Below are 27528 nucleotides of genomic sequence, written 5' to 3'. Positions count from 1 at the left end.
ACTTCATTCATTATCTCTGTGGATGCAATACCATATAAAGTAATAACATGACCAGGGCTCTAAATCACCAAGGCTCAAGTGCTGGGGTTCCACAACCTATAGTGATCACACTCTTGAAGACCCTGTCTAAAATTGTAGGCCTAAAATGGTAGCTTTATTGATTTTTTTTAATCTGCTGTCCTTCCATCTGCAAGAACAGAGTTGATGAATTCAGCAGTCTTTGTCTGTTGATGGCAATTTGCTTAACTGCTAAGAAAGAGACTTTGAATTGGTTGTGGTTGGTACTGTACTCTTGTCCTGAAGTGTTCTTCAATCAATATTAAGTGAATTATACTTTAATATATAATTATATTTGTAATGTATAATTATATTTTAATATTATAAATTTGTAGTTGTTGTGTTGTCGAAGGCTTTCATGGCCGGGATCACAGGGTTGTTATGTGTTTTCCGGGGTGTATGGCCATGTTCCAGAAGTATTCTCTCCTGACGTTTCGCTCACATCTATGGCAGGCATCCTCAGAGGTTGTGAGGTAACAACCTCACAACCTCTGAGGATGCCTGCTATAGATGTGGGCGAAACTTCAGGAGATAATACTTCTGGAACATGGACATACAGCCTGGAAAACACACAACAACCCTTTTTAGGTATTGTGTGCATCTGTTCATAAATCTGTTCATAAATCTTGAAATTGTATTTCACAGTGGCCACACTCTGGCAGTAAGACAATAAGACACAGGAGGTTCCCCAATGTTGTTTGAAGGCCAACTGTCATGAATACTTTTCAAACACTAAAAAGCATTAAAATGTACTTTTTTTTCATTCACAATGAGACAGAGTATACCACAGAGCAATACAGAGAAAGAAAGTAGACACACAGACTGTATAGCTACATTGGGTACACAAACAAAGAAAAATTACATTTCCCCCTCAACATTCACACACACATAAGCATTCATCATCATGTATACATTACCATCTCTTCTTCCTTCTCCTGGATACGAGACCTCAAAGCAGGCCAAATTGCATTTCCTGGAGCAGATCAGTGGGTGGATCAGACTCCTCCGGTCTGCCACAATTTTGGAAGAGTAAAGTGTCTCTTATATAGCATATTTCTTGCTGGTGTTGTTCTAAATATTGTAAATGAATGATAGATGTTTTCCAGCTAAGACATAATAATATAATAACTTTATTTTTGTACCCCGCCTCCATCTCTCCGAAGGGACTTGGGGTGGCTTACATGGGGATGAACCCAATCAACATAGTTAATATAAAATATGACATATTAAGTACATACATAATACATAGTAAGTACATAGACAATAACATAATAACAAAACAGGAACATTATAGCAAAATAAAACAACTATCAAACCAACCAATAAAGCTGAAATAACAGTTCCTGAGTGTGGGTGAGTGGACAGGTGCATTCTGACTCCTTCAGTTCCTGGATAGATGTTGACTTTTCTTCCTTAACTGATAATTGCTTTCCTTTTAAGGAGCACTGTTTGCTTCCTTCTTAACTTAAAGAGTCATTGTCTTTGGTGATGTAAACATTTTGTTTTCTACCACAGAGTACCAGTAAATCATTTGTCTCTGGTCATCAACAGTTTAGCAACTTTTAATTACAGTTCATTAATCTTTCACCTCCTTCTTGTAATTTGCCAGGCTTCAATCTTACGATGGCATCTCTAGACTATTTTGACCCCCACTATGCACCTTTCATACAATTCCATTCAAACCATTTTGTCCATCACACAACAGCATAGAATGCCACGGATAATTAAAAGCGGTAATTAGTTTTCATCTTTCCTCTTGCAGGGCTCTAAAACGGGGATGCCGCTGCCTAGAAGTGGACTGTTGGGATGGATCTAATGGTGAGCCCATCGTTTACCATGGCCATACCTTCACTTCTAAGATCCCCTTTCGGGACGTTGTGGCAACCCTCCAGAAATATGCATTCAGGGTACGTTGGACTTTTCTGAAACAGAGAAGACAGATTGGGGGGGGGGGGATAAATAACAGAAGAAGTGTTCAGACCAGAGCTTATAGGTATGTGTGTATAATAAATGTACATAGTACAGACAACAGCTCAAGATGGGTTATAAAGTTGCATAATATCTGAAATGTTTTATAGATGAGGAAATCTATAACCAGGCATCTTAGAATAATTTGATTATGTCATGCCACCTAATAAAACAGCATGGTCTTTTTTTTTCTAGAAGGCTGAAGTGTCAGCCTTAAAGTAGGCTTCCCTTATAGAGAGCTATGCTGATGTGTTTTCTATTGACAGTTCAATGAAAGGGAGTAAGCAATTGATCTTAATTTGTTTGTTCTGTTTCTTTATTTTTTAAAGACATAAGATAGCTGAAATCCAGGTTCTTTAAAGCAGTGGTTCTCAACCTGTGGGTTCCCAGGTGTTTTGGCCTACAACTCCCAGAAATCCCAGCCAGTTTACCAGCTGTTAGGGTTTCTGGGAGTTGAAGGCCAAAACATCTGGGGACCCACAGGTTGAGAACTACTGCTCTAAAGGACAGTATCTATCCTGAACATGCCTGAACTATAAGACCTTCAGGGAGACATTTCTCTTGGCTGCACTGCATTTCTGGGCACATTGAATGGGAGTGTGGTACTTTCCCTGCGGGTGCTTTTAGACCCTTCCTTGAGAGGCTAAGCTGACTATCTTCTTGCTGTACTTTTATTGGCAGGTGAAGGCCCTCCTATTCCAGCATGTATTGGGAAAGTGATTATTCTACATGTAAGGAAATGGTTCTCAACCTGTCATCCCCAGGCGTTTTGGCCTACAACTCCCAGAAATCCCAGCCATTTTACCAGCTGTTAGGATTTCTGGGAGTTGAAGGCCAAAACATCTGGGACCCAGAGGTTGGGAACCACTGGTGTAAGGGCTTTTTGTTCTAGTATGCTGTACTAGTTTTATTCCATGCCTTTAATGTTTTCAATTTTTTAATTTCAATACTATTTCAACTTTGAATATTTTTTATCTTTTTTAGCTACATGAGATTTTATTGGTATGCATTCTCTTTATTTTGCATCTTGATATTGGGGGAAAGGCAAGGTATAAGTGAAATGGTTGATTGATTAGGTTTCTTCCCCTTCCCGTTTGAGCAAACATTTCAACGTCCTCCAGGCTACATCTTGAGGTTGTGAAGTAGTGTTCTGGTTGACACTAATGCTATTCCTTCCCGAAATTTACTTTTGTTCTGACTGACTGATTTCTCTACTGATTACACTCCAGCAATAGCTTCATCCTTCATAAAATCCCAAGGAATCCTCTTCTTTTGGGTAAAAAGAACTTGTCCCAGTGGCTTTTGAAGAAGCCCAGTTCCTTCTTTCCTTCTCTATGGTCCATCTTCATCCTTCCATAGCCATGGCCTACCTTACCCTTGCCTTATTCAATACCTCCTTGATTCCCACAGGCGTCTGAATATCCTATCATCCTGTCTATTGAAAATCACTGCAGCATAGAGCAGCAGGATATCATGGCGCAACACCTGAAAGGAATTCTGGGAGAGCAGCTCCTCCTCAGCACCATTGATGGGCGAGTCCCTGTGCAGCTGCCTTCACCTGAAGTAAGGACATGGAGTGATGGGGTGCTACTGGGGAGTCCCTGGTAGTGCAGCAGGTTAAACCACTGAGCTGCTGAACTTGCTGACCGAAGGGTAGGCGGTTCAAATCCAGGGAGCGGGGTGAGCTACCGCTGTTCGTCCCAGCTTCTGCCAACCTAGCAGTTCAAAAGCATGCAAATGTGAGTAGATGAATAGGTACCGTTGTGGCTGGAAGATAACAACGCTCCATGCAGTCATGTCAGCCACGTGACTTTGGAGGCGTCTACAGACAACGTTGGCTCTTCAGCTTAGAAATGGGCACGGCTAGAAATAATGTCAGGGGAAAACCTTTACCTTTACCTACCTTTTATTTGGGGAGGAACCACTGAGAAAAAAAAATCTCTGCTGTCCTTTCACAAGCAAGAAAAGAGCTTTGTTTTTAGATGAGCTGTTGGCTGCTGACATGCTACTGAAAGAGCTGGGTGAAAAGGTGTGTGAGACTGTCCTGGGGCATTTTTTCACATGTTTGCTTAAGAGACTGGCATAGGTGTGTGAGAAAAGAGGGTAAAGATAGGGTTTTATAGACAGATTTAACCAGGATAAGGCATTTTGGTAGAGTTGGAGCTGCCAGGGGAAAGAAAGACACTCTCCGGTGGTACTTCCTTTGTTCTGTTATAGTCCCTGTGTCCTTCTCCTGCAGCAACTGAAAGGGAAGATTATCCTAAAGGGCAAGAAGATGGGGTATTTGGAGGATTCTCTGAATGGACAGCCAGAGGAGATGCCAGAGCGGGAAGAGGGTGAGGAGGAAGAGGAGGAGGAGGAGGAGGAAGCAGAGCCAGAGCCAGAGTCAGAGCAAGACACCCTGCGCTCTGAAGACAAGAGGAAAGAGAAGGTTGGTTGACGTATGTATCACATTTGTTTCCAAATGTGGGATGCAAAGCAGTTTACATCATAAATCAAAACTAAATGCAGATAAAATCATAGTACATTACAAAATCATTGCAAAAATGGATCTTGCATGATGGAGTGGTGGTTTGAGTATTGGACTATGGCTCTGGAAGCCAAGCTTTGAATCCCCACTTGGCTGTAAAAACCTACACCGAGCCTTGTCACACTTTTCCACTTCAATCCACTTTAAATGCTGTGACTGCCTCCTGCAGAATTATAGAGTTTGTAGTTTAGGGAGGGACATTTAAACTGCTCATCCAGAGAAGCCCTGGGCCTCCCTAAATCAGTGACTTTGACCAAGCCACAACACTCATGACAGGGTTGGCCTAAGTCAGAAATGATTTGAAGGCACACAACAGCAACAACCAAACATATTAAAAGAAAATACTAATTTAAAAACAACAGTAAATTATAATCATATTTAATGTCACAAATGGGGGGAAAGTGCAGAACCCTTCTGGAAAAAAATTACATTTCCGCAAGACCTCATAGCCTGTATGAGCCCCTGGTGACGCAATGGCTTCAATCCTTGTGCCTGCTAGACTGCTGACTTGAAGGTTTGGTTGCTTACCTGAAGGTTGCTGGTTCAAATCCAATCCAGGGAGAGCGTGGATGAGCTCCTTCTGTCAGATCCAGCTCCCCATGCAGGGACACGAGAGAGGCCTCCCACAAGGATGGTAAAAACATCAAACATCCAGGTGTCCCTGGGCAACATCCTTGAAGTTGGCCAATTCTCTCACACCAGAAGCGACTTGTAGTTTCTCAAGTTGCTCCTGAAACAGAAAAAAATAGCCTTATGAAAAAGAAAATTGGAAAGAGAGCAGAGAGGTCAGCCTATTGAAGCCGTCTGAGAAAAACTACCTTGAAGGTATTTCACCAAGGATATAAGGACAGCCTAAGTGGGCAGGTCTTTAGTGGTCATGTCAACCCAGGAATAAAAAGTTGAGCTATACTGATTCAACTGGAAGGCCTCACAGCTCAGTTCAGTTTTTAGACGGCTTAGAATTAGCAGCAAGGGGATCAGTTCTTATCATATAGATGTCACACCATCTGGAGATATTGACCTCCAAATGTATGTATATATGTGTATACATACACATACATATCACATCATCCCTCATCATCCATACAGGTTGAGGACTATGTGAGTTGTAATCAAACACATCTGGAGAGTTCTGAATTGAAGAAAGGGGATCTTTTATCTACTGAGACTGGCAATAGAATGTCTCAAGCAGATTCTTCCCACCTTAGCCTTTGAAAGCATAAATGCCAGAACTTCTTCCAAGCCAAACATGCTGGAATCCACAGAGCTGCAACTTTCACCTAACTGAAAACATTCAAACAAAAGGTTGTTAAGGTGTTAATGTTGTTAGGGATGACACTCTAAAATGTGTTGCTTGTTGTTGTTGTTTATTCATTGAGTTGCTTCGAACTCTTCATGACCTCATGGACCAGCCCATGCCAGAGTTTCCTGTCGGCCGTTGCCACCTCCAGCTCCTTCAAGGTCAAGCCAGTCACTTCAAGGAAACCATCCATCCATCCTGCCCTTGGTCGGCCCCTCTTCCTTTTTCCTTCCATTTTCCCCAGCATCATTCTCTTCTCTAAGCTTTCCTGTCTTCTCATGATCTGTCCAAAGTACTTCATTTTGTTGCAAACTGCTATCAAGTCTACCTGTGAAAGAGAGACCTCCAGGTCACCCTATCATCAACAGACCTGCTCAGGTTTTGCAGACTCAGGACCATAGCTTCCTTGTTTGAGCATATCACTAAAACACCATTTGGGTAAAAGTCAAAGATTTTAGAAAGAAAGCCATTCATCACCTGCTGCAAAATGTTTCATACTCAGAACATCCAGATGCCCTGTATCAATTAGAGAAGTCCAGCCAGAGGCTGTAAGCGTTCCAATTCTTGCCTTGTCTGTATCTGGACACACAAACAAAATTTACCGATTAGCTATCACTTTCTTTTAGAAAGCCAAACAATCTCTCTCCAAGGAGCTTTCGGACTGCATTATCTACTGCAAGAGTGTGCCCTTCTTCAGTTTCCAGCATTCTCGTAGCCACTACAAGCCTTACGAAATGTCTTCCTTTGCTGAATCCAAGACACGCAAACTCATCCGTGATGCTGGTAAGAATCTTGTGTGTATTTGTGTATGAAAAAAGTGACTGGCAGGCAAAGATGCAACGTTCAGAGATTGGTATTGCCTCACCCTATTTTCTTAAGCCATTTCCAAAAGCACCAGGCTAAGATTTTTTTTTGGACAAGAAAGCACTGATATTTTCTTTCTTCACAAATATACCAGCAGGCCATGTAATAGAAGCTAGCATACTCACAAACAACTAGTATTGAATTCCAAAGACTTACTGGTCACTGGTTAGGCTGTTGTTGTGCTATGTTATGATTTTATACATTTTTATGCATTAATTTTATTGTAATTGAACTGTATTTTGTTGTCATTGTTGGTGTATTTTATTGTATATCACTAAGCCACCTGAGTCCCCTTGGGGAGTTGGGGTGGGATATAAGAATAAAAACAGCAAACAAGATAGATATGCTGGATTTATTATTATTATTATTATTATTATTATTATTATTATTATTATTATATTTTTAAAAGCATCTCTCCTCCCCCCATTTTCCAGAAACAATCTGCTGTTAAATCCATATTCCTCTATTAAGTGATGATGTGTAGAAATGTTTGGTGATAATAGATCCATAACAATCAAAATGGTAAAATATACAACAATGTGTTGTCCATCATCCCAAAGACTTTATACATTCATGCCTCAGTTTTTAGCATTGATTGGAGAGTTTCAGCATTACTAACCTAACTTCTATTGTAATTTGATAGCCCTGCATCCAACAGGAATCGTGCATAAGTATTCTTTGAAAAGAGAGAGGAAAATCCTCCAGTTATAAACAACTACTTTGAGTGGTGCATTGCTACTTGCTTTCTCATCTATCTGTGCCTTGAAGAAGTGATAGTCTATCTTCTTCAACCTGTCCAAGGGCCTGGCATGTATCTCCCCAATACCATTTGGGGATAACTCCCTTTTGGAAAAAACCTAAATGGGATCTAGTACAAAGTTCTCTTATCACAAGTGCTCTCCCGGCCCATTGACTGCTCTAGCCACTTCTTATTTTATGAATAATGGTGTGCTCGCTTTCTGCAGGGAATGACTTCGTCCGCCATAATGCCTGGCAGTTGACACGCGTCTTTCCTAGTGGCCTCCGAACTGACTCTTCCAATTACAATCCTCTGATGATGTGGAACGTGGGGTGCCAGATGGGTATGCCTGAGATGCAAGTAACAGACTAAAAAAAAAGGAGTGGAATCTATATTTTCCAAGTGCATCTTTACCTTTGTCAATATTCTGCAGAGTGGAAGGCTCCATTTTGTTAAGTGCTTGGTCTATTCCTAGTCTCAGAGCCATTGGGTAGAGGAAGGCAGCTACCTCAGGTTAATTGTTAGCTTATGGTTAGTTGTTTCAGTCTAGTTATTTTTACTGTCAGGAAATGAAAGAGAAGCTTTCGGAGTTTACTGTCTCAGGTGGCAAAATATCTCAATTGCTTTTAGATGCTATGCACCTTGACTGGAATTTTGGAGAGGGTGACATTTGCTGCTACAACTCATTTAGCAAAGTTATCTTATAGAATCATAGAATAGTAGAGTTGGAAGAGACCTCATGGGCCATCCAGTCCAACCCCCTGCCAAGAAGCAGGCCATTTGGTTGACAGATGGCCATCCAGCCTCTGCTTAAAAGCTTCCAAAGAAGGAACCTCCACCACAGTCTGGGGGAGAGAGTTCCACTGCCGAACAGCCCTCACAGTGAGGAAGTTCTTCCTGATGTTCAGGTGGAATTTCCTTTCCTGTAGTTTGAAGCCATTGTTCTGCATCCTAGTTTGCAGGGCAGCAGAAAACAAGCTTGCTCTCTCCTCCCTATGACTTCCCTTCACATATTTGTACATGGCTATCATGTTCCCTCTCAGCCTTCTCTTCTGCAGGCTAAACATGCCTAGTTCTTTAAGCCGCTCCTCATAGGGCTTGTTCTCCAGACCCTTGATCATTTTAGTTGCCCTCCTCTGGATGCTTTCCAGCTTGTCAATATCTCCCTTCAATTGCGGTGCCTAGAATTGGACACAGTATTCCAGGTGTGGTCTGACCAAGGCAGAATAGAGGGGGAGCATGACTTCCCTGGATCTAGATGCTATACCCCGATTTATGCAGGCCAGAATCCTGTTGGTCTTTTTAGCAGCCGCATCACATTGTAGGCTCATGTTTAACTTGTTGTCCACAAGGACTCCCAAGATCTTTTTCACACGTACCGCTGTCGAGCCAGGCGTCCCCCATTCTGCCTTAAGACCACCTTCTCCTAGGCAAGCTTAGTGGTGGCATTATTATTTCTGTTATTATCTTTTATCTTTTATTTCTGTTATTATCTATTATCTTATATACCTTTGTTACAAAGTGTCTCCAGTTTTGCAAACACTTAAGAAACAAATCCTTATTAAAGATGGACCTAAAGTTAGCTTCAGTGTTAGGACTGTTGAAGGGACAAAACATTATAAGAATTATTTCATAATGGCCAGGATTCTAGTTCTTTCAAGTCATCTTTGATTAAGATGATCACTCTGAGTGAGTCCCTACCGTTATCTATATCCTAGCTTCCTGCACTTTATCTCTGTCCCATGCTATCAGTAATCCTTACATATTGCACTTTGTTAACTTTATCCCTCGCCCTCTAGGCTGAAGACTGAAGTGCCAACTTTGTTGCTCTTGGTCATTTTAGATTGTTGATGCTCTATATATGTTGATGTATTATGTTGTTGTGTTGGAATTGCTTTTTACTGTTGTATTTTACAGTAGTCCCTGTGTGAGCCGTCCCGAGTCCCCTCGGGGAGATGGGGCGGGATACAAGAATAAAGTTATTATTAGTTACTTAATTAAACATTCTAAACTATGTTATTAGTTTACTTAAATTACTTCTGAGCTGACCTGATGGAAACTATTCTCCAATCACTAGCAGGATAAACCTCCTTTTCCCCATGCAGCTGATGCCTGGTAGGTAGGTTGCAGGGGAAATGGTGTCACCATTGTAACTAAGTAGCTATTGTAGATATAAACAGTTATTGAAATGTACTCATCTTTGTTTAGTGCTCAAATCACTATATATTTAAGCACAGTGGACCCTTGACATCTGTTGGGGTTTGGTTCCAAGATTCCCCATGGATGCTCAAGTCCCATTATATACAATGGCCTAGTAAAGTGGTGCCCTTGATACAAAATGGCAAAAACAAGGTTTGTTTTTTTAAAAACATATTTTCAAAGTTCTGATAGTTTAAACCATGGATTCTGTATCTATGGCCACGGTATACTTAATAAAGTAGCTACTATAGGATTCCAGCCTACCACACATGGCCAAGGAGCTATGATTCATTAATACTCGTTCCACGAGTGTTTGAGTTTCTGATTTCTGTTTTAAAAAAGGTCTTACATAGACGGAGCTAGTAGATTTGCCTGAGATCTTATTTATTCCCATTGCTGTTGATATTCCTGATTCCTTTGTTTTTAGTGGCCTTGAATTTTCAAACTGCTGGCACAGAGATGGACTTGTATGATGGGCTCTTCAGCCAAAATGGCCGTTGTGGCTATGTGTTGAAGCCAAGCTTCATGAGGGACCCAGAAACAGCTTTCAGTCCTGAGAATCCCCAAAACAGTGGTGGCAGAAGTCCACTGAACTTATTCATTAAGGTAATTCATGAATTGGTATTCCCTATTCATGGTAATCCCTTGACCTTTCTTCACTCTGCAAAGTTTAGAACATAATTCCTTAGAATATGAAGGTTGATTATACTGAAGTCAGACCACTGATCATTCTAGAACAGTGGTTCCCAACCTGTGGGCCTTACTTACTTACTTACTTACTTACTTAGGCGATCCCTCGACGTTCGAGGACGATGGTCTTCCAACCTTGGTATCTTGGGCGTGTGTTCTTAGGTGACTGAAGAGACCGATTCTTGACCCGCATATTCTCCCGCAGTGAGGACATCGGTTTCCAGGTGGAAGGCGGTCCCGGTCGGGGTTAGCTTGACGCTCCTTCCTCTTGGCACGTTTCTCCCTTAAGCCCTCCGTTCGTGCCTCTTCAAACTCCGCAGCACTGCTGGTCACAGCTGACCTCCAATTAGAGCGCTCAAGGGCCAGGGCTTCCCAGTTCTCAGTGTCTATGCCACAGTTTTTAAGGTTGGCTTTGAGCCCATCTTTAAATCTCTTTTCCTGCCCTCCAACATTCCGTTTCCCATTCTTGAGTTCAGAGTAGAGGAGCTGCTTTGGGAGACGGTGATCGGGCATTCGGACAACGTGGCCAGTCCAACGGAGTTGATGGCGTAAGAGCATCGCTTCAATGCTGGTGGTCTTTGCTTCCTCAAGCACGCTGACATTTGTCCGCCTGTCTTCCCAAGAGATTTGCAGGATTTTCCTGAGACAACGCTGATGGAAACGCTCCAGGAGTTTGGTGTGACGTCTGTACACAGTCCACGTTTCGCAGGCATAGAGCAGGGTTGGGAGGACAGTGGCTTTATAAACAAGCACCTTGGTCTCTCTACGGATGTCCCGGTCATCGAACACTCTCTGCTTCATACGGAAAAATGCTGCACTCGCAGAGCTCAGGCGGTGTTGTATTTCAGTGTCGATGTTGACTTTTGTGGAGAGGTGGCTACCAAGGTAGCGGAAATGGTCAACATTTTCTAATGTTGCACCGTTAAGCTGTATTCCTGGCTTTGCAGAGGGATTAGCTGGTGCCTGTTGGAAGAGCACTTTGGTTTTCTCGATGTTCAGTGAGAGGCCGAGCTTCTCGTATGCTTCTGCGAAGGTGTTTAGAGTGGCTTGTAGGTCTTCTTCTGAACGCGCACAGACTACGTTGTCATCAGCATATTGGAGTTCTATAACAGATGTTGTGGTGACCTTGGTTTTGGCTCTCAGTCTGCTGAGGTTAAATAGCTTGCCATCTGTCCGATAGATGATTTCCACTCCGGTGGGAAGCTTCCCATCAACAAGGTGAAGTATCATAGCGATGAAGATGGAAAATAAGGTGGGGGCAATAACACATCCCTGCTTGACACCTGATTCAACCTTAAATGGGTCACTTTGGGAGCCGTTGCTGTCCAAGACTGTTGCCATCATGTCATCATGGAGGAGCCGCAGGATGTTCACAAATTTGTCAGGGCACCCGATTTTTTGGAGGATGGTCCAGAGAGCGCTGCGATTCACTGTGTCGAATGCCTTTGCAAGGTCAATGAATGCCATGTACAGAGGTTGGTTTTGTTCCCTGCATTTTTCTTGGAGCTGTCGAGCAGTGAAGATCATGTCCACTGTTCCTCTGGAGGGGCGGAAGCCATTCTGGGATTCTGGGAGGGTGTCTTCTGAGACAGGGAGAAGGCGGTTTGCAAGGATTCTTGCGAGGATTTTCCCGGCGGAGGTTAGAAGGGAGATACCACGATAGTTCCCGCAGTCTGTTCTGTCCCCTTTCTTGAAAAGGGTGATGATGGTGGCATCCTTGAAGTCTGCTGGGATTTTCTCGGTCATCCACACCTTTTCAATAAGCTGGTGGAGTTGTTGCATCAGCTCAGGTCCACCCTCTTTGAAGATTTCAGCGGGAATCCCATCAGGTCCGCTAGCTTTGTTGTTTTTTTGTTGGCTGATGGCATTGCTGACTTCTTCCAAACTAGGCAGTGCTGCAAGCTCATCCCTGGTTTGTTGTTGCGGGATTTGTGAGAGGGTCTCTTCGGCCACATTGGAGCTGCGATTCAGCAGGTTCTGGTAGTGCTCTTTCCAACGTAGTGCAATTGATGTTTTGTCCTTCAGAATTTTGGTTCCATCTGATGAGCGTAGGGGCTGTATGCCATGGTTTCTTGGTCCATAAATGATCTTTGTGGCTTTGAAAAATCCCTGAGCGTCATGGGTATCTGCAAGGTGTTGGATTTCTTCAGCCTTCTTTGTCCACCAGATGTTCTTGAGTTCTCTGGTCCTTCTTTGGACCTCGGCTTTTGCACTGGCATAGATCTTTTTCTTGGCAGCACAGTTGGTGTCTCTCTGCCATGTTTGGAAGGCTTTCCTTTTGTTATCAATCAGCTGTTGGATCTCTTTGTCGTTATCATCAAACCAGTCTTGATGTTTCTTAGTTAGGTATCCAATGCTTTCTTCGCAGGCTGTGATGATGGAGGTCTTCAGTTTGTTCCAATGTTCCTCAACATTTTCGGGGTGTTCTGTGGGTAGATGATCTTTGAGTGTTGTTTGGAGAAGGGCTCGTTTGGAGGGCACCTGAAGGGCTTGGGTGTTCATTTTTCGCCTTGTTTTCCTTCCTTGGAGTCTGCGTTTGGGGACGATCTTGATAGCCATCGTGGATCGGATTAGCCTGTGGTCTGTCCAGCAGTCATCAGTACCTGTCATGGCTCTTGTGAGAAGCACATCGCGGCGGTCTCTGGCACGTGTGATAACATAGTCCAGGAGGTGCCAATGCTTTGACCGAGGGTGCTTCCATGATGTCTTGAGCTTGTTTTTCTGGCGGAAGAGCGTGTTGGTGATGACAAGGTTGTGCTCTCCGCATTTGGTGAGAAGCAAGATGCCATTCGAGTTGCTGTTTCCGACCCCGTCTTTTCCTATGATCCCTGGCCACAGGTCAGAGTCCCTTCCGACTCTTGCGTTAAAGTCCCCCAGGAGGATGATTTTGTCCTCCTTAGGTATCTCCGATAGGATGGTATCCAGCTGACAGTAAAATTTTTCCTTGATGTCTTCGTCAGCATCTAGAGTTGGTGCATAGGCGCATATGATGGTTGCCTGTTGGTTTTTGGCAAGGTTAATTCGGAGGGTTGAAAGTCGTTCGTTGATGCCAGTGGGTGCTTCAGTCAGGTGCTTCACCAGGTCGTTTCTGATAGCAAAGCCAACTCCGTGTATTCTTCTTCGCTCTTCTTCAGGTAGTCCCTTCCAGAAGAAGGTGTAGCCTCCCTTTTCTTCCTTCAGCTGCCCCTCTCCTGCTCTCCGGGTCTCCTGAAGGGCTGCTATGTCGATCTTGAAGCGTCCCAGCTCTCTTGCAATGAGAGCAGTCCTGCGTTCGGGGCGCTCGCTGTCAGTGTTATCTAACAATGTCCGTACGTTCCATGTTCCAAAGTTCATTTTTCTTTTTTGGCCGCAGAGTGGTGACCCCTCTGGACGCGGCAGTCCAGTCAGGGTAGGAGAGGCAGACTATGTTTAGGGCACCTTTTCTAGCCCCTTCCCCGTGTGGGGTGAGCAGAGCGGATCCTAAAAAGGGCTGCTCAGTCATGGATACAGCTGCCGGACTACTCAACTGCCTCGGTCCTTGAGGTAGAACGACTGAGTCCATATCCACCGCCCATGTGCCAGTCTGTGACTAGGGGCTTCCAGATTTCACAGTCCTGCCCCCGTCGCCACTCGCTGATCGCCATGGGACTTTTGTAGGTTTGTTTTTATTTTTGTTGGAAGACGCCTGTGCGTGATTTTTTTTAATGTGTGGAGGTCGGTGCACGGCCGGTCAACACACAGTCTTCACAGAGTGAGGTTCCAGCAGTGGTGTGGTTAACACAACGACAGTGGCTTCTCAGTCTGTTGCAGCCTTCTTCCGCCTTCACAGCCGTTGTAACATGTACCATGTTATCCTCCGCCTGCTCCGCCGTTGAGGTCTTTGGGTCTTCGGATTGTGCTTGGTCTGGAACCTCCCCTGCGGCCACTCCTGGGAGTGCATCACTCCAGTGCCCACAGGTTCATCGGAACACGCAAGCCCCCTCACCACGGCAAGGTGACAATCCATCGAGGGGGAACCTGTGGGCCAAGCAGTGGACCACAAGAATGAAAATCCGGCCTGTGAAAATCCTTCCTTTTTATTTATTTATTTTATTTTATGAATTTTATTTCCACTCCTTTCCACAGAGCAGACCATTGCATTGGATAGACCACATCAGCTCTAGATTATTCAATATGGTTTTTTGTGGGTGAGCAGATGGCAACTACTGGATGGCATATGTTCTGTATCAGAAACTAGAGCTGATGTTGTCTATCCAATGCAATTTTCTGAATCATCACCCCAAATAACCAAACCGAATCTAAAGTTGACCAAAAACTAATTTGTAACTCTTTTGGTACTAATGTTGGACAGTGGTCCCTGATCAAAGTGGCCCCTGGTCAAGTGGTCCCTGGTTAAAAAAAGGTTGGGAACCACTGTTCTAGAAGCAGTGCGTCGATCCTTTTCTGACCAGTAAAAATGCAGTCTAGTTCTTCTGCCAACTATAGCACATGATATCTTTCCCATTCTAGAAAAATCTCAGATCTTTTCATTACCCAAGGACTATAATTCATGCTGAAATTGTCAGGCACATCTTGACTGATTGAAAAGTTTTGTTCCTATTCTTTCCAATTTTATAGGGGATGGGGCTGAATAAAACAACCTGGGTAACTGGTGACAGAAAATATCCTGAGATAAACAAAATGTGTATCAACCTCCAAAATAGTAACCAGAACTGAGCTACCAACATTAGACCTTTATGAAGTGGTTGCTCATGAAGTGATTACGAAGGAACAAAGGGAAGTACTCCAATGTATCTTTACTTTAGACAGAAGAGGTATATGATTTCTTGTGGGGCCTTCAGTTGAGGTTAAGCTGGGACCCTAAAATCCTATTTTGTTGGGGGGGGAGGTGTATTCAATCCATCATTCAATCAATCAGTCCCCTCGCTTCTTTAAGGGTGAGCAGACCAAGGTCCACCAGAAACTGATGAGTTGCATCCCCCAACATTTTTCACTTAGGCTGTGCTGTCTAGGGCTGAAGGGAACTTCAATTCAGCAATATCTGGAAGACCACAGTTTGCTCTCCCTGGTCTATGGTTGGTTACTGTATCAGCTATCATTTTTATTTGCACATATTTATTTGCCACTTCCATCTAAAAGTGGCATATTTCAATACATTGTAAAATACACACAGTGCCACACAAATTTATTTTGAAGTCCAAGAAACAGATGTTGAGATGGTCTTAAATAGAGATGACTTGCTGAAACAAATACATATTTAACATGCATTGAAAACTAAGAATAGTTGGAGCATGTCCAAGTTCTCAAGGCAGAGTAGTCTACAGGGTGAGCCCAAAGTCATAAAGTCAACTGTTGTTTTAATAACTTTGGAGCGGGAGATTGAAAAGTGTTTACATGATAATGTAATGTAATACTTTCCTATATATTTTATATATGATGATATATGATGTTATAGTAAAACACAAAGTAAAGGCATTATTAAGTACTGAAACCCCTTTGAGACTTTTGGCCCACCCTGTACATAGTTGGTGCCTCTGTCAGTACCCTGGATGAGTAAGCCAATTTTGAAAAGCTGACCCAGATTATTCCAGCTCTTGTGTGTTTTTGGGCTTGTATTTCATAGCAGCAAGCTGTCTCTCTGTCTGTGGCCACTATGTTGAAAAGCATGGGTTAAAGCAAGTACACTGTGGATTCACTACACATGTGACCTCATGAGCATAATCTTGATGGCTCTTCAGTGCTCATGTGAATCTTCTTTTCTAGGTTATTAGTGGGCAGCAGCTCCCCAAGATGCCCAACAGCAAAGAGGGTTCCATTGTGGATCCACTGGTGAGAGTGGAGATTCATGGGGTCCCAGGTGACAATGCCAAGCAAGAGAGCAAATATATTGACAACAATGGTGAGCCTGTTTTATTGGCCAATGCAAGGACGCACTGAGATGGGTTTGGGTATTGGCCTCACAGAGATATCAACACAAATGCTGATCAGTCTTCCTTAGTTCAGAAAGGAAACTAGGATGATTATCTGAGCCCACAAACCCCACACAGATTTTATGTGGAAGCAAACACATTTTGTCATGGGAATAAAAATACATTGGAATTACATGTTTTAGGGCAGCACATTCCATCATATCTACCCAGCATAGCCAATGGTGAGGAATGCTGAGAGTTGCAGGTAACTGCAAAATTCTCATCGCTGGAATAATTGCTGCAGAATGTTGACTATTTTCAACTTATCTAACCAACTTTGTTTGTGATATTTCACTTTTGGGAGATGTTAAAGTTATTTTGGTTAGGACTTATCAGATAGATTTCAAACAATCACAGGTGTAATCTTTTTCTGGGGGAAGTTGCTCCTAGGGAGAGAAAGCATTATGCAAGCTGCATAAGCCTTCTTTAGAAGTCCTGGTTATTTTTGTCTATAGAAATAGGCACTGGATGCAATTTTGCAAAGGGTATTGCTATTAACTGTTGTCAGGTCAATTTTGATTTATGGTGACTCTATGAATGAGAGACCTCCGTCTCCTTAGCATCAGCAGTCCTGATTTGGGGTCATGGCTTTCTTGATTGAGCCTATCTATCAGGAATGCAATCTTCCTCTTTCCCTGCTGCCCTCTACCTTATCAAGCACTATTGTCTTTTCTAGTGAGTCATAGCATGGTGAGTTTTAGAAATCTATGGTATCCATAGCAGTCCATTTCTCCAGCAGCACATTTCTAATGAGCTGCTTTTGTTCCTATCACCTTTCTCAACTATACATAGAAATTGGAAATACAATGGCATGGATCACCCTGAACTTGGTAGTCAATGATATGTCTTTACAATTGAATATCTTATCTAGTTCCTTCATAGTTGCCCTTCCAAGTCGTAGGCTTCTTCTGATTTCTTGATTGCAGTCTCAGATTTTATCAATAACTGAGCCTTGTTATGGAAAATCTTGAATTATTTAAGTGTTTTCATTGTCTGCTTTCAAGTTATGTAAATCATCTGTGGCCATTATTTTCATTTTATTAATGTTCAACTGTAACGTGTTTTTGCACTTTCTTCCTTGATTTCTTTCAGTCATTTTCTGCTAGTGGTATGGTGTTACAGTAGAGTCTCACTTATCCAACATAAACGGGCCAGCAAAACATTGGATAAGCGAATATGTTGGATAATAAGGAGAGATTAAGGAGAAGCCTATTAAACATCAAATTAGGTTATGATTTTACAAATTAAGCACCAAAACATCATGTTATACAACAAATTTGACAGAAAAAGTGGTTCAATACATAGTAATGCTACGGAGTAATTACTGTATTTACGAATTTAGCACCAAAATATCATGATGTATTGAAAACACTGACTACAAAAATGCATTGGATAATCCAGAACGTTGAATAAGCGAATGTTGGATAAGTGAGACTCTACTGTACCTGCATATCTTAAATTGTCGATAGTACTTTGTCCAGTTTTCAAATCTTATTCCTCTGAGTTTAGTTCTGATTTACATATATGTTCTGCATACAAGTCAAACAACATGATAAAATGCAACCTTGCCTTACCTCCTTTCCAATTGGAAATAATTCTGTTGGTCCTAAAAATAGCCTCTTATCCTGAGTACAGGTTACATATTAGGACAATCAAATGTTGTGGTTCACCCATTTCTTTAACAGCAACCCATAGTTTCTCATGATCTATATGATCAAAAGCTTTACTAAAATCTAGAAAGCACAGTCTGATTTTCCTCTGAAATAGGTGAAAACATATCAGATAGGAGCATCCTCACTTGAAAATGGAAGGATTATAGAATCACAGAATTGGAAAGATTCCAAGGGTTATATAATCCAACTCTGGCCTTGTGGGAACACATCACTAAAATACTCCTGAGAGTTGGCCATCCAACTTCCTTTTTAAAAACCATTGTGGCAGCTCATGGTTGAATCACTTTTCTGGAAATATGAATTTGTTGGTTTGGGTCCTAATCTCTGGAGCAGCAGAAAGAACAGAGTATTAAGAGACATTGATGAGAGAGGTTGAGAGGTAGCTAAAGGAGACCTTGAGATCCTCTACCTTGGTGACACCTTGCATTTTCCTTGTTTACCTGGACAGGGTTTAATCCAAAATGGAATGAAAGCTTCCGGTTCCAAGTATGGGTACCAGAACTGGCACTTCTGCGATTTGTGGTAGAGGATTATGACAAGGCGACATGGAATGATTTTGTTGGGCAGTACACACTGCCTCTTACTAGTGTCAAACCAGGTAAGTGTCTCCCCTCAGAACCATAGTCATGGGACAGGGTTGCTTGCCTTGTTGTCAGTGTTCTGCCAAGATCTGGAAATGAAAGTATCCCTGGCAAAAGAGACAGTAGCCAAAGAGGCAGTAGCCGAAGAGACAATAGGCACTAAAGACAGATGTTTGTATATGCAAGGAAAATAATATAATCTACACCTTGTAGCTACTCAGCTGCACAGAATGAGAGCATATAGACAAAGTTTCACTAGCCAGAGACTACTAGGCCAATGAAATAAAATTAAACTTGGTGCTTCTAAAAACTTGAAATGTTGTCTGCTGAATTTGCTCCTTACATACAATTCCAAAAAGTTCATTTCCCTCACATGAAGAAAACGAGCTGACCTTTCTCCGTAAGATGGTAGAAAGTACCATAATTTGGCAAAATGATCAGAAGTGTGAATTGATTTATATTTAGAAGTTGCTGGCAATCTGCTTTGTTTTCCTATTGGAATATGGGCTCACTGTTATATTTGTCAGAGTAATTCGCAGCATAGCAGCAGTTGTATGTTGTCAATGAACGAAGAGACGTCAGAGATGATGGTAAAAAATATATACAAAGTTTTACTATACAAGACAAACAGACCTTCAGACGAACACAGGCTTGGCTTTCACTCTAGGCAGACACAAACTCAGAACAGAGCAAGATCTCAACTGACATACACACTTGTGTGTGGATACTCCCCAGGTTCCAGCCACACTCAAGGTCAACACAGCTTCTCAGTCATTAACTCTTTACAGACTATAGCATACTCTGGATGATGCAACCTGTATGCAATACATACCAGACACAAATTTCATTTAAACACTACCAATACACAAATCCCACATTAACAATATTGTCGTCTTGATCTTGTCCTGTTTATTTGTCTTCCTGGGTTAAGTAGCAATTATGTGTTTCCATTCCTTATGAGCCTGGGGAGATCACGTTGCTGCCAGTGAAGACACAAGTTGTGGTTATCTATTCCTGCCAGACAGCAGTAGAAATACCAAATAAAAGTGATAGATGGGATCTGGGAAAAATCATAACTCCTCAAGGGAATACAGATGAACTCAGAATTTGTGAACAAGATGAAAAGACAAGTTAGGAAAGGCTGTCTTTAGAGACAAAACAAGTATCACTTCTTTTGACTGTATTTTTAAAAGGTTCATAGTTCTAAAGAAGATTACAAGCAAATGGTCTCAAATTCATGCCTGGCGGCATATCACATGGCCTTTTAAGGCAGTCAAGGAACAAAACTTGGAAACACACCAGAGAGTTGTTGCCAACCAAAATAGATAGTTCTGGACTAGATGGACCAATTGCTTCACACAGTTAATGCTACACTTCCAAGAAGGGATAATCCAAGGTAGGAAATGCCGACAGCAGCAGCAGGAAGGTGTTGGGAGGCTAGAGCTATGTGTGTGACATGACCTGCCTTGTATCTTCTTGGTTTGATGCCCTCAGGTGCAGGGGAGGATGCAGTCTTGTCATTAGCACAGAAGTATGATTCAGTGGCTATTCTGGTTGACTTTTGTTTGTGGAATCTTGTCCTAATGGTCTGGGCAAAATTTGCTCTGAATAAGACAGCTTCAGACATTATCAAATTCTCTGTTCTGTTCAGGATACCGCCACATCCACCTTCTTTCAAAGGATGGTACAAGGATCCCACCAGCTTCTCTCTTCATCCACATCCGCATCGTGGAGTTGTCAGCTGAGAGCGACTGAATCCCACTGCCATATCTCAGAATATAACTGTCCCTTTCTCCACCCCATTTAAGTTTTGAAAATGTGTGTGAGAGTGGGAAGGAACCCCATGGGAGGATGCCATTTCACACCACCTCTATCTGTACAGAACTGGACTGGACAGAAATGCTATTTTGCACTACTATAATACTTATTTTTAAAAAATATTTTGCTGCTATGTTATTATTATTTAAATTATTATTGTTTGCAAGGAGCCCAGCCCCTTCAAGTGTGTCCATGCATATGGTTCTATTTATTACAAAATCTACCTCTGTTGTGAGTAGGAGACGAACTAGCCTGTTCTACCTGGGAACAAAACATACCCAAGGTAAAGGGAATTTCCTTCACAGTGTTGCACATCAGTCATGCATTTCAAAATGGTATTTTCCTTCCACTTGTCTTCTAAGCCATCTGGTCTCATCAGGGCAAAAATGTAGACCCAGCTAGCTTCTATCACTAAAACAGAATCAAACATGGAATATTTATGCTATACCTACATTTCTCAGTACTTGATAAAAAAGCTACAAGATCCAAACTATGGCTCTTGTAGCAACATTTTCTCCCCAGAGCTGTGCCTCCCCTCCTCCTCAGTTTTGCCTTGCAGAGAAGACGACTCAGAAGATTGTCAAATGTTGGGCTGGCTCTTTTCTTTGGAAGTGACATATAAGAAGGGGAAATATTGTTATGTTCTTTACTATTCAAATGAAGAGTTATTTTCTTTGGTTTGTATCCTGGTTGTAGATTTATTCTATTACTATTCCTTAGTTTGCAGCTAAGAGTGAGTTCATATATGCATGCTGAGCATGAAGCCATATATATGGCATATAAACATTGTACATCAAATGGCATCCACTTGCCACTAACAATACTTCCCCCAGAGGAGGCACTTTACATCCAGTGATGTATCATGTAAACCTGTGTAAATCATCCCTCAGGGAAGAGCCCATGTTCGCTGATTTCTTGAGAAGTCAGCAAGTTGGAAGGGGCTTGGCTTTCCATCATCCATTTATTCACCAAGAATATTTGGCAGCTAACTACAATCTAACCCTCTTTTCATACTTCCCTCTTCCCAGTTGGAATTTACATAGATACGTAGACTGTTGACGATGTGCCTAGCCTCGAGCTGCAATAAGTGAGTCAGAAATAAAATCATCATCATCATCATCATCATCAGAAATAGTCTGTGTTGGTTAGGCCTGAAACAATATATGTACATAAATTCCAACTGAGAAGAGACAAGATGTAAAGAGGAAGGTGTCTTTTTTAATATGCAATGTGAACAGTATTCATCTAAGTGTCTTCTAAATAAAAAATAAACCTACCCCTATATAAGCATCTTGATGTCCTATAAAACCTCAGCAGAATCATTCCTGTTTTTTGAGGCGTTTACAGTAGCTGCCTGTTAGCATGTGTAATTTAGTATAACTGCCACCTAACAGGTGAATTTTCATGCTTTTAGGCCCTTGCTGTTTCATTTGTTTAAAATTACAATTAAAATAGAACATAGCAAACTTAAATCTTGGAAACAGAAGACCATGGTTAATAACAGGCCTCCAGCTTTTGTAGGGTATATTAGATATTAAATCACAAAGGTAGCATGTATGAATTCAGGGGTATGGTGGTTTAAAAATCTAAAGGCAAGAGATAATGAAAATAAAACATAGCTGAGATGAGGGAATATGGAAAAAGTTGGAAAACTTATTTTATGGACCATAGTTCCCAGAATCCCCCACTGGCCACATTAGCAGATGAAGTCTGAGTCCTATATTTTAAAAAAGTAGTATTTCCAAGTTCTAGAACTCAGTAGCTACAGAAGCTGCCTCAATGGATAAATAGTATTGGCCAGTTTCCTGAAGCCTAAGTGGAAAGAGCACTGTGACCTCAAAAGTAGCAGTTACCTCAAAAGTACCTTCCTCTGTTCCAGCATGGGTATGTACTGCAAGTACAATCTCCTTGTCATGTTTCATAACTCCATGGCCCTCCTGCTCTTTCAACCCTTCTGCATAACTCAGGTTAACCTTTAAAAATGCAATATGTACTACAGCATTGCATGGAATGCAATTTCCCCCTTAGTACTGTCTCCTTGTATGGGGCCAAGCCTCCACATATTCCTGGTTTATTAAAATAAAAATCAGTTAAAAGTATGTTCAAAACTTCATTTGTGGGGAGTGTGTGTTAATCAGTTCCGGCATATTGCCCTCCTAGCCCTTGGTAAGGCTCTCAGTAACCACTGCCTCCCAGACCCACCACAGCCACATTCTGGTGGGCTAAAGGATGGTAGAAAACAGATTGTCATTGCAGAAGGCTTTGTCAACCTTTAGACTCCATATGCTGGTTGAATGTTGAAATGCCTCTTGGAAATCTGTCCATTTTATGTGACTAGTCTCACTTGAGAAGAATGCAATGCCTTGCAGCAATCAAGTTTATGCTATTTATGAAACAAGGTTTCCCTCTGACCTTGTGAGAACAATCCTACTTTCTTCTGAGTACCTGATTATTTCCTTGTTCTGCAGAGAATCTGCTTCCCCTTTTCTTTCTTTCCTTGTGCTGCTTAGTCCTTTTTGTCTACTGGAGTCCCAATCCTTAGATGTGCATTCTTTTTCAGTACACACTATGCTTCCTATCCCACCTTAGTTTCCATTACTTACTACAGAGGTTATGAAACCCTTGGTCATCAGAATACAGAAATATAGTTTCCTTTCTGCTCAACTTTAGAATTACCACATTGCTCATTAGACAGGACTCACAGAAGAAAGACATTCAGCATAGCTTTCCAGTACAGCTAAGGAAAAAAAAACATTCCTTTTGGGTTTGTGCTTATCACACACTTGATAAAACCACAGGGATTCTTTCAGAAACAGGCCACAATGAATGGTAATGCCTCCATCGATGGTAAGCACATCCTTCCAAATTCTGAGAGCTTGCCTGGGTCTAACAATGAAAAAGGCGAATGATTTTCTCTTTTTAGTTCTCCATCTGTCTTTATCTGTGGTATATTTAAGAGAACTTTTCATTCCTCATTAGTTTTTTAAAGAATTAGACACTAGTAAAAGTAAAGGTTTTCCCCTGACACTAAGTCTAGTTGTGTCCGACTCTGGGGGTTGGTGCTCATCTCCATTTCTAAGCCAAAGAGCCGGCGTTGTCTGTAGACACCTCCAAGGTCATGTGGCCGACATGACTGCATGGAGCGCCATTATCTTCCTGCTGGAGCGGACCTATTGATCTCACATTTGCATGTTTTCAAACTGCTAGGTTAGCAGAAGCTGAAGCTAACAGTGGGAGCTCACCCTGCTCCTTGGATTCAAACCGCCAACCTTTCAGTCGGCAAGTTCAGCAGCTCAGCAGTTTAATCCGCTGCACCACTGGTACCCACAAATTAGTAAAAACAAGACTTAAGTTGCAAAATTCTCTGGCAATCTATGTAGCTCAGGTCATCCAGAGGCCCCAAGGTGCCTGCTTCACTCTTTCATTTGAAATGGGCAACGTTCTCCCAACATAACTATGCCACATGGAGGGAGCCAAGAACAATGCAACATAGCTCAACTATATAACAAAGATGAAGAGAGAAGGGTTTGTACAGTTCTCAATACTCTTGTATTATTGCTCCTCAATTGCAGTAGTTGCAGGAGATGTGACAAAAGGCTTGCATTTTGAGGCAGCCTTATTTGTGTTTCATGACAAAACATGAAGCCATGATTAAAGAGTACATTCAATACGGCTGCAGGGCAACCCGTTGAGCCAGCAATTCGTTTTCTCGGAAAATAGAAATGCAATTTTAGATACGTTATGAAGGGCTCTCCAAATCCTGAGATTTCAAAACACCCTGTGGTGTTATTTGATTACGTACTCATTTCAAGGGGCTTCCTTACAGTGAACAGACAGAGGAGCTTCTATTTTTACCCAGCACAGAGTCTTTCAGACACGCCCAACTAACATCTTTGGTATTTCGTTCGTGTCATGCTTGAAAACTCTAACCTTGTTCCATAGTTCTGTGAACATAGGAACAATAATACCCCTTCATGATGTACCGGAGTCTGAAAGGGATGATTTCTAAATGCCCTTAAGCCAAGGAATACGTTGTGATTATACCCTGAGAACTGAGTTTACTGCTCCACAACACAATCTTAGCGTAAGTGGATTCTCAACTTGCTTTAAATAGCAAAGTGCTACTTTTATATGAACTGTATGATCAGAGACGGAGAAAACAGATGTAGGAGGAATGTAAAAATATCAAGTGTCTTTTGTTTTGCATAGTAAGTCCCCACCGAAAAATATTATAGTCCAAACGCATGTTTGCTTACTTGAAGCAACCCGTTTCTCTGACTTAAGTTGCAGGATTGCATCAGACAGAAGTTATTCAACTGAGTTAAATGGAACTTTCTCCAGAAAAATATGATACAATTGCAGCCTTATTGTAAAAAGCTGGAGTTTAGACCCTAATTCCTGCAGACTATGGATGAAAAAAGGTTGTGTATTACTTTTACATTTTATCAAGTCCCTTTCATACGTAGCCTGTAGATCAGGTAGACTAAACAAAAGGAGTCAGAATAAAATTAAGACAAGCAGGAAGAACTATGACTTCACAGCAAACGAAAACAAAAATCTAGATTCTATTGCTGGGGAAAATACATAATCCTGCTTTAGGATAATTTATGCCATTTTTATAGACATATCCTATTTTGGAAGTATTATTTGTGATTCATTTTGCTGACTGAAGGCTGAAAATAAATATCAAAAAACAAAGGCAATAGCTATAAGGAAACAGATGAGTCAGTACATAGTCTTCTCTGGCTCTAAAAGTCTATTCTGTACCATAAACCTAGATTTGGAGCTTTGTACATGCAGTTGGCCTAGAGAAAAGAGAGAAAACAGGAATGCGTAAGCTTATCTGAGTTTCTATAAAAATAGACATGTATTATTCATGGCAACCACTGGGAGCCAGGGCAATGCAATACTGAGTACTGGAGGAACAATTCAAGTGTCCACTGAGCCATGAAATTCACAGGGCAATCCTGGTTTGGTCACTGATCTACCTGATGTGGTTGCTGGGTGGATAAAGTGGGAGGATGAAAGCTGTATGTGCTGCCTTCAGTTCTTTGAAGAAAAGGCACAATATACAACTGCTCCTCTCTGCATCACACATTATTCTCATTTTTGTTTTGAAAGTGGCAGTTCCGACTAACAAGAGTAGGGATGTCCTGGAACCAAAGCCTGGGAGCAGGATGTCTTCCTTATGTTCGGACTGAACATCCCCATGCATTGATTAAAATCATGGCAGACCTGCACATTTCTCTCATCCACCAACAATCCACCATTTACCTGTTGCTACCTTGCCTCCCAACATTTACTGGGTGGTGGAGAGAGCAGTGTGTGTGGAGAAACATCTAGATATGCTCCTATAGTTGGATGCATATAGAGATTAAGAATCCTCCAAGAGGCCCACCCTCCAGTGGGCAGAAAATTCCTCCAATGATGGGGTGGGAAATGCGTACCTGCAAAAGCAGTCATCATTTTGAGGAAAACCCGGGATAAGTGAAGGCCTACTGACCCTGGCTTTAGATCCAGAAGTGTGAGAATTTTTTTTTATAATAAAGGCTCAGCACACAACTTCTATTACTATAACTAGAAGCCTGTAGAAGCATGCTTTGCTTGCAAAGTGAATAATCTTCACAGAAAACTGTAAAGAAAAGTGTTTGCATTTAGAAAATAAGGCTTATTTCAGAAAATTAATGCTTCCCAAAGAGGCTTAAGGTACAATACTCTTGAAAGCACAGGTGCAATTTCTATTTTCTTGTACAATCTTTTAAGACTGACACCTGATGGGAGTTCCTGCCCTTCAAGAGACTTTATCAAATACTCTAAATGAGCAAATGGCCAGTACGATCGAAAGACTTCGCAGAACTGGGAGAGAAGAAGGGCAAACTTCCTCTCCCTCCTCTAAATGCATCAATAATTTAAACATGATCTTGTATGCCAATTATTAAATTCTGGTCAGCAGAAAACAACTATGTTTTCAAATCAAATGAATGCCTCAGAAAAAAGAAGAAGAAAACGAAGAGGCTAAATCTCCACTTCTGGTTTTAAAAGTCAAAACAGTGAAGCCTCTCCATGAGTTATTTAATAAGTGAACTGCTCCTCTTGAAGGCTTCACCTTAGGGAGCTTGGAGACTTTGAGGGCTTCAAGCAGATTTGAGGAAGATCTGCATGGAACCCAAGGGCTATATTTGCCTACCCCTGCCATTAAATAAAGCTAACAGTAGTAAAGGTTATTCTGTATACAAAACCCAAGTAGGAGCACCACATCTTTGTTCAGACCATTTCCAATAGCACAGTTCGGAAATCTTGGGATGCTTGTATAATTCTAACACCATGATCTTTAGGAGATCTATCAAACTACTTGCCAGGTTACAATGTCATTCCTTCACCTTAAGTTCGCACAAAAATTCAGTGCCATCAAAACTTTAAACAAGTCTGGAGATCCATTTATATAGTCACATATTTTACATCCCATATACATATATACACATATATTTATATATACTTATAAACATAGCTCCATGTACATGACCTAGAAGTGTCTGTTTCTCCCAGTAAGCTTAAAGCAGTTGGGACAGGGACTCTACATGCTGTCAAGACTAGGTTTTCATCCAACTCAGTCTTATAGGATCTGCAACAAAGACGCTGAGCTTGCAAGTCCACTTTTTGGTTTTGATTCAGCTGTGTGGGGACACTTGAGCCTCCCCTTCTTCTGGGTTCCCGGGTGCAGAAATCTCAAGCTGAACATCATGCAGATGGACAGTAAGTGTACTGGAGTCTTTGCCCACCCCCTTGATAAGGTCTCCCTCCGTTCCACAGTGCTCAGGGTGATGTCTCTGCAAATGTTTGATCACTTGGAACTTCTGCTTGGCTTTGTAGCTGCAGTAATGGCAGAAGAAGGGGTGCTCGTTGGTGTGGATGAGATAGTGGTGCCGCAAACCAGCAGCCCACCGGAAACCCCGGCAGCAGACATTGCAAACATATGGCTTATCATCGCTGTGCTTCTTCATGTGCGTCTTGAGGAGGAAACGGGTCTTAAAGGCCTTCCCACACTGTTCACAGATGAAAGAGCGGGCCTCGTGGTGGCGCGTCTGCTTGTGGATGCGCAGGGCATCTGCACGGTTAGTACAATAGTTGCACTCATCACACTGGTATGGCTTGATCCCTGTG

General features: G+C 41.9%; 2 protein-coding genes across 6 annotated transcripts in view; one reads left to right on the top strand and one right to left on the bottom strand.

The window, feature by feature from the left end:
- plcd4 (phospholipase C delta 4) overlaps positions 1 to 22466 on the top strand; it is a 49266-nt gene extending 26800 nt beyond the window's left edge. For 3 of the 4 annotated variants that reach the window (XM_062967311.1, XM_062967312.1, XM_062967314.1), the window contains 9 exons: positions 1820 to 1964; positions 3436 to 3588; positions 4265 to 4456; positions 6482 to 6638; positions 7685 to 7801; positions 10085 to 10263; positions 16090 to 16225; positions 18417 to 18566; positions 20201 to 22466. In XM_062967311.1, the coding sequence (XP_062823381.1) occupies positions 1820 to 1964; positions 3436 to 3588; positions 4265 to 4456; positions 6482 to 6638; positions 7685 to 7801; positions 10085 to 10263; positions 16090 to 16225; positions 18417 to 18566; positions 20201 to 20304 (1333 nt within the window). In that variant the 3' untranslated portion in view covers positions 20305 to 22466. Of the gene's footprint in view, positions 1 to 1819; positions 1965 to 3435; positions 3589 to 4264; positions 4457 to 6481; positions 6639 to 7684; positions 7802 to 10084; positions 10264 to 14943; positions 16226 to 18416; positions 18567 to 20200 lie in introns of those variants that run through there. The other variant, XM_062967313.1, reaches the window with a different exon arrangement.
- A 4316-nt stretch (positions 22467 to 26782) lies between these two features.
- The window catches only part of znf142 (zinc finger protein 142), a 16351-nt gene continuing 15605 nt past the window's right edge, over positions 26783 to 27528 (bottom strand). Inside the window, exon 8 of one of the 2 annotated variants that reach the window (XM_003214941.4) lies at positions 26783 to 27523. In XM_003214941.4, coding sequence (XP_003214989.2) covers positions 27036 to 27523 — 488 coding nt within the window. In that variant the 3' untranslated portion in view covers positions 26783 to 27035. The remainder of the gene's footprint in view (positions 27524 to 27528) is intronic. The other variant, XR_010001821.1, reaches the window with a different exon arrangement.

Source organism: Anolis carolinensis, chromosome 1 (assembly GCF_035594765.1).
Source record: "Anolis carolinensis isolate JA03-04 chromosome 1, rAnoCar3.1.pri, whole genome shotgun sequence".
NCBI lineage: Eukaryota > Metazoa > Chordata > Lepidosauria > Squamata > Dactyloidae > Anolis > Anolis carolinensis.
Note: the sequence above shows the minus strand (reverse complement) of the source record. Positions and strands in the feature narration are given on the sequence as shown.